At 39.5% G+C, this 17,491-nt stretch overlaps 1 protein-coding gene across 1 annotated transcript in view; it reads left to right on the plus strand.

Annotated features, from left to right (window-relative positions):
* RAB5A (RAB5A, member RAS oncogene family) overlaps positions 1-17,491 on the plus strand; it is a 37,196-nt gene that overhangs the window by 17,563 nt on the left and 2,142 nt on the right. Inside the window, exons 3-5 of the mRNA XM_033212775.1 lie at positions 10,333-10,484; positions 10,785-10,907; positions 12,730-12,823. Of these exons, the coding sequence (XP_033068666.1) occupies positions 10,333-10,484; positions 10,785-10,907; positions 12,730-12,823 (369 nt within the window). The remainder of the gene's footprint in view (positions 1-10,332; positions 10,485-10,784; positions 10,908-12,729; positions 12,824-17,491) is intronic.

The raw sequence follows: 17,491 nt of genomic DNA on the forward strand, positions 1-17,491 counted from the left end.
GGTGATCAGGTTTGGGGCACTAACTTAATACTAACAAACTCCTGAGATTAATTTTATTTTACTTATTTTTTTGAGACGGAGTCGCCCAGGCTGTCGTGGGCTGAGTGCAGTGGCGTGATCTTGGCTCACTGCAACCTCTGCCTCCCTGGTTCAAACGATTCTTGTGCCTCGGCCTCCTGAGTAGCTGTGACTACAGGCGCATGTCACCATGTCTGGCGAATTTTTCTATTTTTAGTAGAGACAAGGTTTCACCATGTTGGCCAGGCTGGTCTTGAACTACCTCAGATCCCACCTTGGCCTCCTAAAATACTGGAATTACATAGACAGGAGCTACCATGCCTAGCCAAAACTCCTAAGATTAACTTACTTATTACTTACTTACTTACTTTATTTATTTATTTATTTGAGACAAAGTCTCGCTGTGTCCCCTAGGCTGGAGTGCAGTGGTGTAATCTCTGCTCACTGCAACATCTGCCTCCTGTGTTCACCTGTCTCCGCCTCCCAGGTAGCTGGGATTACAGGTGCATGCTGCCACACCCGACTGATTTTTGTATTTTTAGTAGAGACGGATTTCACCATGTTGGCCAGGCTGATCTCAAACTCCTGACATCAAGTGATCCGCCTGCCTCGGCCTCCCAAAGTGCTGGGATTACAGGTGTGAGCCACTGTGTTTGGCCCAAAGATTAATTTTCAAACAACGTGCATCAGTATGTTAGAAATACCTAGTGTTAGCTGGGTGTGGTGGTGCATGCCTGTAGTCCCACCTACTCCAGAGGCTTACTTGGGAGAATTGCTTGAGTTCAACGACACACTGAACTGTGATAGCACCGCTGCCCCAACCTGGATGACAGTGCAGTGGGAGACCCTGTCTTAAAAGAAAGAAGGAAATTCCTAGGGCAACGATGTTCAGCTGGTGACATGTGGCTGGCTGTCTTATCTACTGGTTAGTGGATTCCCTTAGAGTTGGGTGTCCCGTAAGGGTTGCTGTCAAGTTGTGATAGTAAAAAGCATTGACTTCTCAATATCCTTTACCCTAGACAGTGTTGGAGAAATACTGATTTTTATTCTTTACCTCACTGTTGACTTAATGCAGGATCTTCCCTGTGTGTCATTAATATTCTTCAGGATTTTAAATCATTCTGCAACTATTACCTTTAGATGTTGCTCATATTTATATTTGTTTCCTTCCTTTATTTATTTATATTTTGGGGCGGGGGCGGGGGTGGGGATGGGACGACAGGGTCTCAGTGTCACCCAGGCTCAGGTGATCCTCCTGCCTGAGACGCAGACCTCTTCCCCCCTACCCCCCTCCCAGTAACTGGGACTACAGGTGCGCGCCACTACACCTGTTTTTGTATTTTTGTTAGTAGAGACGATTTCTCCATGTTGTCCAGGCTGGTCTCGAATTCCCCGGGCTCAAACGATGTGCCCGCCTGGTCCTCCCAAAGTGCTGGGACTACAGGTGTGAACCACTGTGCCTTACCCAGATTTCTTTTTTAAATTGTGGTAAAATATCCGTAACACAAAATTTACGATTTTAACCATTTTTTTAGTATACAGTTGAGTGGTATTAGGTACTTAGCATTGTTGTGTAACTATCTAAAACTATCTTCCCTAACTGAAACTCAGCACCCATTAAACAATAACTACCCCTTCCTCCCATGTCTGGCAATCACCATTCACCTTTTTCTTTCTAACTCTAGCTACCTCACATAAGTAGAATTGTACAGTATTTGTACTTTTGTGATTTCCTTATTTCATTTAGCATAATGTCCTCAACATTCCATCCATGTTGTAGAGCATGTGCCAGAATTTCCTTCCTAAAACTTCTTAGGCTGGATAATATTCCATTGTATGTATATACTTCATCTTGTTTGTCCATCATTGGACACTTAGTTGCTTTCATCTTTAGCTATTATGAATAATGTTGCTGTGAACATTGGTGTACAAATACTGTTTTAAGTTCCTGCTTTCACTACTTTTGGATATATTCCCATAAGTGGAATTGTCGGATCATATGGTGATTCTGTCTAATATTTTTGAGAAATATCTATACAGTTTTCCACACCAGTTGCAAAGCAGTTCCAGTTTCTCCACATGATCACCCACACTTTACCTTTTTCTCTTGCTTTGATCATAGCCATTCTAATGGCAGTGAGGTGGTAATTTGTGGTTTTGACTTGCATATCTCTAATGATTGGTGATATTGAACATCTTTTCATGTGCTTATTGGAATTATTTATTTATTTATTTTGGTTTTTTGAAACAGGGTCTCACTCTGTCACCCAGGCTGGAGTGCAGTAGCATGATCACAGCACACTGCAGCACATGAGCTCAGGCAATTCTTCCACCTGTACCTCCCAAGTAGTCTGGCGCATACCCCCATGCCTGGCTGATTTTTAAATGTTTTATAGAGACAGTGTCTCACCATATTGCTCAGGCAGATCTTGAACTCCTGCTTAAGCAGTTCTATTATCTTGGCCTTCCAAAGTCCTGGGGTTATAGTTGTGAGCCACTGTGCCCAGCTCTTATTGGTCATTTGTGTATATTCATTGGATAAATGTCTATTCTAGTCCTTTGTCCATTTTCTTTTTTTGAGATGGAGTTTCAGTCTGCCGCCTAGGCTGGAGTGCCATGGCACCATCTTGACTTGCTGCAACCTCCATCTCCTGGGCACAGGCAATTCTTCTGCCTCAGCCTCCCGAGTAGCTGGGATTACAGGCAACTGCCACCACGTCCGGCTGATTTTCGTATTTTTAATAGAGACAGGGTTTCATCATTTTGGCCAGACTAATCTTGAACTCCTGACCTCAGGTGATCCACCCACTTCAGTCTCCCAAAGTGCTGAGATTACAGGCATGAGCCATTGCGCTCGGCTCTTTGTCCGTTTTCTAATCAGGTTTTTTGTTGTTGCTAAATTGTAGGAGTTCCTTATATTAATATATTCTGGCTTTCAATCCCTTATCAGATGCTCATTGATTTTTAAGAATGAATTCTAGATAAATTAGTATTTATAGATCACCTCTTAAGATGGATTAATTTTGGGAAGATTGCTCTCTTTCTATATGTTATCTACATAATAATTTCTTATTTTGTTGTTAGGCTTTTGGAATATTTTCTTTTTGGGTTTACTCACAGTGTGTATGCTTTACTGTGCCCTATTTATTTCCCCTCCAGGTGCTGAGTAATACTTTGCCCGATTCTACTTTTATTTCTTTCTCTTCCTCACATTAATTGAAATGTAACTCTTCCCTAACTACACTCACGACTGTGGCTTCTGCAGTGCATTCATTGGGTGCTTCCTGTATACACACGCTTTTGTAGGAAATAAAAATGGCCTCCGTTTTTCTTTTTCCCCCATTTTCAGCTATGTATTCTTCCCTATGTATAATTTTATCATCTGAAGTTAGTGCTTATCTGTCTGAGAAAATCTGTTATGTTGGATTACTGCTGTTAGTACTCATTTTCCCAGTGAACCAATTTCTGTCTTCACTGATAACTTTAGTACCTGATTCTAACAATCTCTAATTTGAATTTTTTTTTATCACAAAGCAACATTTTATTTCTGAAATTTTGAACAAGACTCTTTCCCTCTCTAGTCACTGCATCCTTTCCTTTTAGTTTTAATTTAATTGCTACGTATTTAGTTACTAGTTTTTTTTTTCACTTACACATTTGGATTGTTTTTTTAAAGGTACTCAAATATGACAACCTATATTATTGTTTCTCTATACACATTTATTTACTACCGAAAATTGAAAAAAATAGTATATCAAAATTTCCTTACTGCAATTCAAATCTTTGAAAACCAGAAAATCTGATTTATTATGCTGTAGCCAAACTACCCAGTGTTTTCTTTACATTCTTTCCCCACAAGCTACTTTACTTCTGATTCTTTCTTTTGAGACAGTCTCTCTCTGTCACCCAGGCTGGAGTGCAGTGGCACAATCTCAGCTCACTGCAACCTCTGCCTCCAGGATTTGAGATATTCTCATGCCCCAGCCTCCTGAGTAGGTGGTACTACAGGCACGTGCCACCATACCTAGCTAATTTTTGTATTTTTAATAGCCAGGGTTTCACCGTTTTGGCCAGACTGGTCTCAAACTCCTGGCTTCAAGTGATCCTCCTGCCTCAGCCTCCCACAGTGTGCTGGGATTACAGGCGTGAGCCACTGCACCCAGCCTTACTTCCAATTCTTGGTGACGGATTTCATTTCACTAACAAGGTTGTTTTTAATTATTAAATAGTTTTAAGTTCTTTGAGCATAAAAGTTTGTTCTACCTACTGTCTTGAACTCGTGACCTCAAGTGATCCACCTGCCTCGGCCTCCCAAAGTGCTGGGATTACAGGTGTGTGAGCCACAGTGCCTGCCCTATTTATATTTTTTCATTATGCTAATTTAGGAGATAAAAATTGTTTTTACTATGTGGATGATTTTGTTGACTACTGGTCTCCTTTTCCATTCTTTTGTGAATTGTCTTTACACATTTATTCTTGAGGTTCTAAAATTTTTCTAAACATTTATAATAGCTTTCTACGCATTGAAAATACTAATCCCTTAGCATCCATTGTAGAAATTTTTATCATTAGGTTTGCCCCTTTGTCATGGATGTTATGGCGCAAGTTTTGCAAACCTGAAGTCTCATATTTTTGTGTAATCAAATCTGTTGTCTTATGTAGAATTTTGGTCAATTTTAATAAAGCAATTATTTCTTGTCAGTTTTGATAAATAATAAGTTTGGGCTTGAAGTTGTATGGTTTCTCAGTTTTTGTATTCTTTCCCCTTTCTGTTTAATTCATGTAGAATCATTTTAGTTATGGGGTGGGGGTTACTTTGTTTTTTTTCTTGAGATGGAGTCTCACTCTGTCACCCAGGCTGGAGTGCAGGGGTGTGATCTTGGCTCACTGCAACCTCTGCCTCCTGGGTTCAAGCGATTCTCCTGCCTCAGCCTCCTGAGTAGCTGGGATTACAGGTGCATGCCACCATGTTGGTCAGGCTGGCCTTGAACTCCTCACCATGTGATCCACCTGCCTCAGCCTCCCAAAGTGCTGGGATTACAGGCATGAGCCACCATGCCCAGCCGGCCACTTTGTTTTTTAATTATTAATCTTTGGTTTAATGCCATCAATTTGGATATCCTTTCCCTCGCCTAGTGTGTTGTAGTGTCTTGCCCTGGCTTACTGTTTGAGTCTTGCATATTATAATAGGCCTTTGGTATTTGCAGATTTGACATTTAAAGCTTCAGCTATTCTCACCTGATTCCAAGGTCTGTGATAAAGTAATTTGTAGTTTTGCTGAGGCCGAAATGTTACTTGCTTGCTGCCAGGCTTGCAAATAGGAACTGATCACGTAGCTCAGAGGGAGCCTATCAGACAGGCCAGCACCCACATCTCAACGCAGCTTTGTTTTTCTCTACTTGTCATCGCGTACACAGTAACTCTCGAAGTGATAAAAGCTGTTTCTTTGTGAAATATGGGCCCGAAAAGAAAACCAACTGCTAGTGCTGGTGATGGAAGTGAAGAGAAAATGAAGCGGTCTAAGAGTGATGGTTCTTAGCCAGAAAATAGACGTTTTGGATAAATTAAAGTGGTTTTACAGATTCAGGTAAGTTTGTGGTTGGTTAATGTTGCTACCGTATTGATGTAGTAGTTTATCTTTTCAGTGGCACAATTTGTTTACATAACTTTATAAATTACTAGTAATGTATTTTTAGGAGCACTAAGGATTTGAAGATGTCACCTAAATGTCAGTTATACTTCACCGGGTTTTACAGGGGAAATTAAACACTGTAGTGGAATTTGGCCAGGTGTGGTGGCTCATGCCTGTAATCCCAGCACTTTGGGAGGCCAAGGTGGGTGCATCACCAGAGGTCAGGGGTTTGAGACCAGTCTGGCCAACATGGTGAAACCCCCATCTCTACTAAAAATACAAAAATTAGCCAGACGTGGTGGCGGCCACCTGTCATCCCAGCTACTTGGAAGGCTGAGGCCGGAGAATCACTCCAACCCAAGAAGCAGAGGTTTCAGTGAGCCGAGATCGCGCCATTGCACTCCAGCCTGGGCAACAACAGTGAAACTCTGTCTCAGAAAAAAACAACAACACTGTAGTAGTATTTTAAAACTTTAGGACTTTGGGAAATTATGAATGTCTTGGGGTGTATTATGTATATCAAGAGTTTGTTATACTGGGCTATACTATTACAGTAATATTTCTGTTCATGTGGTACTGCAGCACTTTTCATTTTTTTAAGTATATTATAAAACTGATTTTCCCTGGCCTCTAATGTTGGTCTTTTTCTCCCCCAAAATTATGCTTTATCATACCATATGAACAATAGTACAGTGGTGATGGTGGTGGTGGTGGTTTTGAGACGGAGTTACACTCTTGTTGCCCAGGCTGGAGTACAATGGCACAGTCTCGGCTCACTGCAACCTCTGCCTCCTGAATTCAAGTGATTCTCCTGCCTTAGCCTTCCAAGTAGCTGGGGTTACAGGCATGTGGCACCATGCCTGGCTAATTTTTTTGTGTTTTTAGTAGAGACAAGGTTTCACCATATTGGTCAGGCTGGTCTCAAACTCCTGACCCCAGGTGGTCCACCTGCCTTGGCCTCCCAAAGTGCTGGGATTACAGGCAGAAGACACCGCACCCGGCCCAGTACAGTGTTATCAAGTGAAAAATACCTTGATGTTGTTTTTGAGGTTGTGTTACAACTTGAGTAGAGACCTTGTGAAATGTCTGTTTTTTCACATTTGGGAGCTGCCTCTCTCTACATTCAAATGTTATCTGAAGTACCCTTTAAATGGTTCCATGTATCTTTTTGAACTTCCTTCTTTTAGTAGACATTTTTGAACATCGTATGAACAAGGATTTATATTAGATACTGGTACAGAGAGGAACTACTACAAGTTGAGCATCCCTAATCTGAAGTCTGAAATGCTCCCCAACTCTTCAAACATCAATATGATGTCACAAGTAAACAGTTTCACACTTAACACCTTTGCTTTCTAATGAGTCAGTGTACATAAACTTGGTTTAATGCACAAAATTATTTTAGTTTCAGGCTATGTGTACAAGCTTTATGTGAAACAAATGAATTTCATGTTTTGACTTGGATCCCTTCCCAAAAATATCTTATTATGCAAATACTACAAAATCTTTAAAAATCCAAAACACTTCTGGTTCCAAGCATTTCATATAAGGGATGCTTAACCTGTGGTCATTGCCCAAGTAACTCCCAATCAAGGAGAAGAAAAGATATAAACCAATGATTATAAAAGGTGTGAAATGTTATTACACAGAGAACTCTGGGAGCACAGATGTAGGAGATATTAACTAAGGTGGAATGAAGGAAGGTTTCTAAGCAGAGTTGAGGAATGAATTGATTATCTTTGTTAATCTGAGTGGGATCCATTCCTGTTCCAGCATGGTTTCCCCTGGTTTTGTTCCTAGATTTAGAAATAAAGCTCTGGTTTGCTATAAGGAAGAATCTTACGTGTTTATTAGGAATGGATATTGACTCAAATGCCTTTTTGTAATTTGTTTAAATTGATTTTTCTTCATTAACCTGTTTTTATAATAGTTTTGTATTTCTGAAAGAATGTACTTGGTCATGGCCTTTGTCTTAATGTATTTGTTGCAATTTCTTTGTATTTGGCATTTTTATACATGTATGGTGCCTCTTGTGGTATCTTTAACTGGCTTGAGAATTGGATCATATTTTCTCTAAGGCTTGGCCCTCTGAATCTGTGAGTTCCGCATTAATAAATGCAACCAACTGCAGGTTGAAAATATTAAGGGGGAAAAAATTCACTTAGCTCCAAAAAGCAAAAATTAAATTTGCCACACACTTAATACTGTGTTGAATCTAGTGGATAACGTGATGTGCAGGCATTGTATTACCTAGTACAATGTAATCTAGAGATGCTAGACTAATCTAGAGATGCTTTAAAGTACAAAGTAAAGTAATCTAGAGATGCTTTAAAGTACACAGGAGGCTGTGCTTAGGTTATATGCACATACTTTGCAATTTTATATCGGCGACTTGAGCATCCTCAGATTTTGTTACCCGTTGGGGATTCTCAGAACCAGTCCTTTATGATATATGGGAAAGTCCTGGAAACAGTCCTCCATAGATACTGAGGGACGACTATAGTTATTTCCCTGAGCCTGAAGTTTACTTATGGATGTATAAATGAATGTTTTTACTGCTAGTATACTTTGTGAATCATAGTATGTCTAAAAAATAAAACAGTCTATGCACATTTTAATTCCTTTTTTTTTTTTTTGCAAGTCTGCATTGAACTATACTTGGAAAAAGGCGTATTGTGATTTATTTTCCTCTTTTCCTTTTTGATAAGAGTACTGTCTTAGGGAGTTAATTTTAGTTTAAAAACATGTTTTGATCCTACAGGAGAACCTCTCATGACCTTGAAAAAGTGACATAGTGCTCTCTGGATATCCTTTACCATAAATAGAGCATTTTAGAAAATGGATAATTCTGCTAATTATTGGTTTAAAAAAAAAGTTTGAACTGGATTAGAATATATTTTACAATATGATTAGTGAGAATTCATAAAACTATCAATTAGAATCTAAGTCAAAAGGAAGACGTTTACAGTATTGTTTGCAAAATTCAGAAGATTTTAGTTGTCAGTACTAAAGCCAGCAACCAGTTAACCTAAAAGAGCATTAAAAAAAATGTTATGGCTAACATAAAAGAGATATATCTTGTTAGACTTGGTTTCTTTAGCACTTTTGATACTGGTTAGTACATCTCTATCGACATCACTAGATAAACTGCTGTAATTTAGAGAAATATATCATAATTCTTTTGCATAATATTTAGAAAAGTGTAATTCAAGTGCATACCAATTTGGAAATAGGGTTTGAATATCACACCTTGAGCTAAATGTAGAAGGAAGGGAGGAGCATACCAATTTACAGTGAATGATAGAGCCCCAGCAGCGGGCGGTCTAATGGCTGTGTGTGGGTCTTTTAATTTTAACAATATTGTATCATGTTATAATGCTACGTACTTTTTTTTTTGAGACGGAGTCTCTGTTGCCAGACTGGAGTGCAGTGGCGCGATCTCAGCTCACTGCAACCTCCGCCTCATGGGTTCAAGCGACTCTCTTGCTTCAGCCTCCCGAGTAACTGGAACCACAGGCAGGCGCCACCATGTCGAGCTAATTTTTGTATTTTTAGTAGAGAGAAGGTTTCACCATGTTGGCCAGGATAGTCTTGATCTCCTGACCTCATGATCCGCCCGCCTCAGCCTCCCAAAGTGCTGGGATTACTGGCATGAGCCACCACGCCCAGCCTGTGATGCTGCTTTCTTAGTGTTAAAATTAGAATCAGGAAAAGTACAGATCCAAAAAATTCTTATGGCAGGGAATGAAAGGTAGGAGCAAGTATTGAATCAACTGAACAAATTAAATCTAGGTTAAGATAATAATGACTACCACAATTAAAGTGTCACAATGTTTTAAAAAATAATAGAACAAAAGGCCGGGTACAGTGGCTCACACCTATAATCTCATCACTTTTGGGAGGCACTGCAGCCTGGGCGGTAGAGTGAGACTGTCTCAGGGAAAAAAACAGAAACATATATAACAAGAAATACTAACTTGGTGGTAACGGACTGGGACTAAATTGCCAGAGTGTGCCAATAAAATCTAGTAAAATGGAACAGGACATAGTGTTGGCAATGTAGATGGTACTTTTAAGCACACGGGATTTCCTCCGACTTCCATTTTTTAAGACTATCATTGCATTTCTTTAATTGTAGAGCAGTTTTGAAATGTAGTCTTCGCTGGGCTCGGTGGCTCACGCCTGTCATCCCAGCACTTTGGGAGACCAAGGTGGGCGGATCACCTGAGATCAGGAGTTCGAGACCAGCCTGGCCAACATGGTGAAACCCCCCGTCTCTACTAAAACTACAAAAATTAGCCAGGTGTGGTGGTACATGCCTGTAGTCCCAGCTACTCAGGAGGCTGAGGCAGGAGAATTGCTTGAACTTGGAGGCGGAGGTTGCAGTGAGTTGAGATCACGCCCCTGCACTGTAGCCTGAGTGATAGAATGAGAGTCTTGTCTCAAAAAAAAAAGGAGGAAAAGAAATGTAGTCTTAAGCTTATTTAGTATTATAACAAGCTTTTTTAAGATGCAGAAATTTTTCAAAACACTCATTTATTACTTTTAACTGATGCATAATAGGTGTACATGTGTATGGGGTTCGGTGTAACATTTTGATACATGTATACAAGCAGGTGTTTTCTATATTATGAAAACATTTGGAGAAAAATGATTAACTTATTGCAGTCCTTTTCTTTCAGCTGCTTTTCTAACCCAAACTGTATGTCTTGATGACACTACAGTAAAGTTTGAAATATGGGATACAGCTGGTCAAGAACGATACCATAGCCTAGCACCAATGTACTACAGAGGAGCACAAGCAGCCATAGTTGTATATGATATCACAAATGAGGTAAGTATGGATGCATTCCACAGTGAAATTAATTTGAGTACCCACTTTTGGTATTCAGAATTTTGATTAAATATTTTGGAAAATCTTTGATAGTCGATCTTGACCTTTCTGCTGAAGCTTTTGTGAATTAGAAAATCTGGTTTAAAAAAATAAAATGAAAATGTCTCATAATGCAGTAGTCCTAAGAATTTCTTTCCCACAGTCACTTTGGACAGTCTTTTACAAAAAGCCTTGTATCACAAAGATGCTTCCTAACCATTTTTTGAGCCTATGCCCAATAGCTGTTTCTTTGTTTAACAGGAGTCCTTTGCAAGAGCAAAAAATTGGGTTAAGGAACTTCAGAGGCAAGCAAGTCCTAACATTGTAATAGCTTTATCAGGAAACAAGGCCGACCTAGCAAATAAAAGAGCAGTAGATTTCCAGGTATGTTAAATTTAACTTTCATTTGAAAGTCCCTTTTTTTCCTGTAAGTTTTTATTTTGTGTCAACACTTGAGTTAGTTATAATGTTAAAACCATGCAAGTAATAGAAAATACTGATTTTTAAAACAAATACAAAATACTACGTATGATAAAATGTTTCTGATAAACCTAAATTTTCAAATAGATTACTAGAAGATATAAACTGATCAAAAGATTTTGTAGACTTAAACAATAAAGGCCAGGTGCAGTGGCTCATGCCTGTGATCCCAGCACTTTGGGAGGCCAAGGCAGGTGGATCACCTGAGGTTCGGAGTTCGAGACCAACCTGACCAACTTGGAGAAACCCTGTCTCTACTAAAAATACAGAAGTAAACAGGTGTGGTGGTGCATGCCTGTAATCCCAGCTTCTTGGGAGGCTGAGGCAGGAGAATCGCTTGAACCCGCAAGGCGGAGGTTGTGGTGAGCCGAGATCACACCATTGCACTCCAACCTGGGCAACAAGAGCAAAACTCTGTCTCAAAAAAAAAGAGAGAAACAGTAAAAGTAGTCATTGTTCATAGTGCAGAAAGTGATTGTACCCTGCCCTAATTCCTCCATCCCACACATACTTTATGTCCTAATCCTCTTCTACTCATCTGCAAGTATGTATCAGCACATGTGTGTACCCACATGTGTCCATACACAAACACTCACGTGGTTGTTCTTAAAACGGCATTCAAAAATAAAGGCTCTGCCAGTCGGTATCCACAGTTGGAAAATAATAAGCTAAAAACGTATAATTTTAAAAAAACGTTAAGGCTGAAAAAAATCCAGTTTGTGTCTTACGGTTGCTAATTCAGAATGTTTGCTGCTGCAAAATAGAGCAAGTGCAATCACTTAAAAACAAAGCAGGTCCTCTACTTCAACCTTTTAAAACTGCCTGTTCTTTTGCTCTTTGGCTTCTCTACTAGAAGGGTGGTTGAGGCTATTATGTATATATCAGTGATGGAATAGTTTTCTGTTTTGATGACAGTAGATGGAATACATGTATTCTTCCACCATTAGGTATTAAGCTGGGCATGTTACGCTTCTAATTTTATTTAATTCTTAGGAAAATGATGTGAGATGTAGTATCATCCATTACTGTTTCCAAAATTGTTGCCTCCCCAGCACTAGAGTGGCAGAGAAAATACTTGTTACAGTCAAAAGTGGCCCTGTCACGTAACAGTTCAGAGGAACCTCAGTTATTTCTTTGTCCAATGGGAAAGATCATTGGTTACCCCTCACAACAGCTATGAGGATCAAAAGTAATAATATATGTAAAATGTAAAAGCATGACAAAAATGTAGGGCAGTAATGTAATTTTCAAAGGAATGATTCATGATATATTCAAGACTATAATGTTACTGTAGAGGTCACTGAAAATTAAATATGAGCGTGTCATTTAGTAGTTGAAGCCAGTGTTAGATATTTGGTTTCCCTTTGTCTTGATTGTAGATAATAAGTGTAAATAAAAATTGCCATTGAGATCAAAGAGAGTTTTATTTAGAATAAGATAATTCTCCCCCATCTCTGGAACTCAGTATTTGAAAGCAGATTTAATGTAAGAACAGATTAATCAAGGTGGGATAATGCAAGAATTTCAGACAAAAAAGGAAATAGTCCTTTGTAAAATTTTCTTGCACAGTATTCTTACCTCTGTTGTAGCTTATTACATAGTTGTTGATTATAGATGATTATAGGAATCAGGTTGGAGCAGTAATAAGTCTCCTTTTCTCTAACAAGTTTAAAGCAGATACAGCATATTTCCAAGAGATATATCTCATTTTTTGTTCTATAAACAGGAAGCACAGTCCTATGCAGATGACAATAGTTTATTATTCATGGAGACATCAGCTAAAACATCAATGAATGTAAATGAAATATTCATGGCAATAGGTAAGATTAATATCTCTTTTAAAATGATCAGTATAAGCAAAACAAGCATGAAGCATATTTGATTTGACTGTCTCTTTTTTAAAAAATTATTGGGGGTGGGTGTGTGTGTATGTTTCTGTGTGTGTGAGAGAGAGAGATTATACCACTTTTCTAAGTCCCTTCCACAAACAATACTTTGTTGGTAATATTGTTAAATTGAAAGGTAATTACCTATTAGGTTGTAATACTGTCAGTTTAGGCAAGCTTCTTCCAGGTGAGTTAAGCCTTAACCTTAACCTGATAGTTCAAATAGATTTTGTAAAGGTTTTGCTGGGAGATTTGGATAAATGTGTTTTTTTATTAGGTTATACATTTTAAAAATCAAATTATTGGTAAGTATAACTCAGAAGAACATGACACATAAGTATACAGATTGACAGATTATTTTAATGTAAACATCATAAGGAAGATGATTTCAGAGCATAGAGGCATAAGGAGAAAAAAAGGAAAACAAAACAACATCCATACTTTATATTTGATCTTACACAGTGTTCTTGTCGTTCCTTTAAGATACTTTTTTTTTTTTTTTTTTTGGAGATGGAGTCTCACTCTGTCGCCCAGGCTAGAGTGCAGTGTCACGGTCTTTGTTTACGGCAAGCCCCACCTCCCGGATTCACGCCGTTCTCCTGCCTCAGCCCCCAAGTAGCTGGGACTACAGAGGCCCGCCACCATGTCTGGCTGATTTTTTTGTATTTTTAGTAGAGATGGGGTTTCACTGTGTTAGCCAGGATAGTCTCGATCTCCTGACCTTGTAATCCACCCGCCTCGGCCTCCCAGAGTGCTGAGATTACAGGCTTGAGCCCCCGCGCCTAGCCCTGAGGTACTTTTAACCAATGGTAATTGCTGTTTCAGTTTTTGATTATAGGTAACAAAGTTGGAGTAGTATTATAAGCCTCCTTTTTTCTATAACAAAATAAAGGTTGGTTTAGTTTTTTGGTTTTAGATTTTTTTTTTTTTTTTTTTTTAAGCCTTTCCTCTTTTCAGTGGTTTTAATGTATAGATTCTACCTGAAGGGTATGTTTTGGTGGTTCTCAAAGTTTGCCATCTGTGGTTTTCATGTGCCCTGCACTCTTCTCATCCCACAACACCTTTTATTTTACAGCACTGATTCTTAACTGGGGTGTTCACAGTCCTTACTTACACACTCCAAGTAAGAAATACTCTTAAATTGAACTCATATAAATAAACAGTTAATAGCGGAATCAGAGAATAATGAAAACCCAGTAAAAGTTGCAAGTATTTTTATTGTTTTTCACTAGGTGACAGAGTTTAATGGTACTTCATTTGAAATGGGAAAAAACTTGCCTGTTTCTCATATAAAATGTTTTCCTGAAAAACTCAAGTCTGCAGTTTGCTAGGGAAATACTGGCACAGTTGCGCAGGGTTGTGTGATAATACACTCATTTTACAAATGTGACAGATTACACCCAGAATCACATCTGAAAAGTTAGAGGAAACAATGAGATAATAGGTCTTTCAAATCATCCTGCACTTTTAAACCTTTCTCACAGTATTTAAACTCTACCAGATGGACTTTAGTTTGTACCTTTTTATTCAAACATGCTAATAAAGTCATTTTTCAAGTTAGAGAGCAGCCTACATATTTTAGTTTTTTGTTTTTTTCCTGAAATTAGAATGTTTCCCTTTTTAAAAGAAAACCTATGTGTAAATGAAATTGTGGCCTTTCCATTTCCTTCACTAGATTAGTAATTTTTTTTTATATTTTTTTTGTTATGAAGGAATACTTTAATTAGTGACTTAAATCACACAGTGCACTCATAACTCTAATCAATTCAGGGACTAAAAAGTTTCTCATTCTGGTTTACTTCAGCCTCTTAATCTCACTCACATCTGATTTAAACACTTAGGGAAGCATGCTAAATAGGGAGACATGATTGATTGCTCAATCCGGAACCTAAGTTGTTAATTATATACAGTATATAATGCTATTTTGTGTCCTAGGTACCAGCGTTCAGCATCTCTGGGGCTTTGCTTGTAAATACATTTTACTGGAGATATACCATTATAATACCATTTATGCTACCAGCCTAGAGCCAGTCCCAGAGAAGTGGCCCAATGGAAATCTTTCTTTCCGAACTTCAGTGCTTCTGGCTCCCAAATCCATTGTGCAACCCAGCATCTAGGATTCTAAAAATGATTGATGCTGATGTAGAATGGAATGTGTAAAACAAGTAAAGGATAAAAAGTCCACAATGCAACTAGGCAATCAGATCTCGAAGCAGAGTATATTCAATTTCTGAGTAACCTGAGTCAAAGCTATGGTAAAGTTAGAGTCTTACCATAGTAGTCTGTCCACAAGATTGATAGAGATCAGTGTGTGCAGCCACTCTTAAAATCAGTACTCTTACACATGTTTAAAATCCTGCTTCCCCTCAAAAAATGAATTTAGCACATCAAGGATCTTATGGATTAAAACAAACTACAGCAATCTCCAACTTTACAGTGGTTTGACTTACAATTTTATAACTTACTGATGGTGGGAAGTGACATGCATTTAGTACATTCTCAGCTTACTATGGGGTTACATACAGAAACCCATCATAAATTTAAAATACCATACATGAGGCCAGGTGCGGTGGCTCATGCCTGTAGTCCCAGCACTTTGGGAGGCCAAGGCTGGCAGATCACCTGAGGTCAGGAGGTGGTTAGGAAATGAGCCTGGCCAACATGTCGAAACCCCCGTCTCTACTAAAAATAGAAAAATTACCAGGGCATGGTGGTATGTGCCTGTAGTCCCAGCTACTTGGGAAGCTGAGGCAGGAGAATTGCTTGAACCCAGGAGGCAGAGGTTGTAGTGAGCTGAGATCATGCCACTGCACTCCAGCCTGGGTGACAGAGTGAGACTCCGCCTCAAAAAAAAAAAAAAATCATAAATCAAAAACATACAAATTAGGATGGATGTATCAGGATGTAGCCCCATCGTAAGTCAAGGAGCATCTGTATATCCAGCAGGTAAGTTTTTTTAATCAGTGGAACACTCCAGAGAACAACCACTAGCTGTATAGAGCTTGGCAGAGGTAAAGCCGTAACTGCTGGTTGAGTGTGTTATCTGAATCTGACAAGCCAGACTCCTCTGACTCAAAGTTAGGAAATAGTTTTTGGAGATGAGGTCTTCAGGATAATTCTATTTGGATTAGGTACAGCTACTGGTCAGTCAGATTAGGATTCATCAGCCCATAAAAGGAGAAAATGAGGTTGGTTGCAGTGGCTCACTCCTGTAATCCCAATACTTTGAGAGGCCACAGTGGGATGATCTTCAAGGCCAGGAGTTCTAGACCAGCCTGGGCAACAGAGCAAGACCCAGTCTCTACAAAAAAAAAAAAAAGCCAGGCATGGTGGTGCATACCCTGTAGTCTCAGCTACTTGGGAGGCTGAGGTGGGAGGATCTTTTGAGCCCAGGAGTTCAAGGCTTCAGTGAGCTATGATTGTTGCACCACACTCCAGCCTGGGCTACAGAGGGAGACCTTGTCTCCAAAATGAAAAGAAGTATGGCTACAGGCTACATTCAAACTAAGATCACAACGAAGTGTTGAATATGTCTGAATGTATGTGGATATGTTTGTGTCTGAGTGTATTTCCACTAGCATGCTAAGGTATGTTTGTGTATTCGTATATTTCCTCCAGTATGCTAAGTTTTGACACATGCAGGCATCTAACTTGGGTCTTATCTGTCCCTTGCCCAAAGCATAGATTATAATTGTTCATTCTCAAAAATTCAACTCTTATCTATTTCCCCTTTATTTCAAGGTGTAGCTGATGGTTACTCTGCAAGGTGTAAGTTTCTCTTTTAAAAACTAAGAGGTCGTGGCCGGGCGCGGTGGCTCAAGCCTGTAATCCCAGCACTTTGGGAGGCCGAGATGGGCGGATCACAAGGTCAGGAGATCGAGACCATCCTGGCTAACACGGTGAAACCCTGTCTCTACTAAAAATACAAAAAACTAGCCGGGCGAGGTGGCGGCGCCTGTAGTCCCAGCTACTCGGGAGGCTGAGGCAGGAGAATGGCGTGAACCCGGGAGGCGGAGCTTGCAGTGAGCTGAGATCTGGCCACTGCACTCCAGCCTGGGTGACAGAGCGAGACTCCGTCTCAAAAAAAAAACTAAGAGGTCGAGCATGGTGGCTCATATTTGCAGTCCCAGCAGGTGGAAGTCTGAGGCGGAAGGATTCCTTGAGCCCAAGAGTTCAAGAGCAGCCTAGGCAACAAAGTGAGACCCCATCTCACTTTGGAACTCAGGGCTGCAGTGAGCCATGATCACACCACTGCGCTTCATCCTGGGTGACAGAGTGAGACTCTGTCTCTTAAAAAAAAAGAGAGTGAGAGAGAAAATGTATATAGATGTTTTAAGGCCAAAGGCTGTGGAAGCCAGGAAGGAAATAGTAGATATGATCTATCGTAATTCGGGGTGATAATTAGTTGCACAATAGAGGACAAGTTTTGTTGGGGTGATGATTACAGTGGTATTTGTTTCTATCCTGACTTGTTCTAAAAAGCGTTTGTGGCATCCTGGAGAATGCTGATAAGAGCTGAGCTTCTTTACAAACTTACTGATAAGCTTATTGGGTGGCCATCATCTTTATTGACTTAGATTTTTTTTTTAAATAGAAGTAATA

The sequence above is a fragment of the Trachypithecus francoisi genome, unplaced genomic scaffold, assembly GCF_009764315.1.
Source record: "Trachypithecus francoisi isolate TF-2019V2 unplaced genomic scaffold, Tfra_2.0 Lachesis_group0, whole genome shotgun sequence".
Taxonomy (NCBI): Eukaryota; Metazoa; Chordata; class Mammalia; order Primates; family Cercopithecidae; genus Trachypithecus; species Trachypithecus francoisi.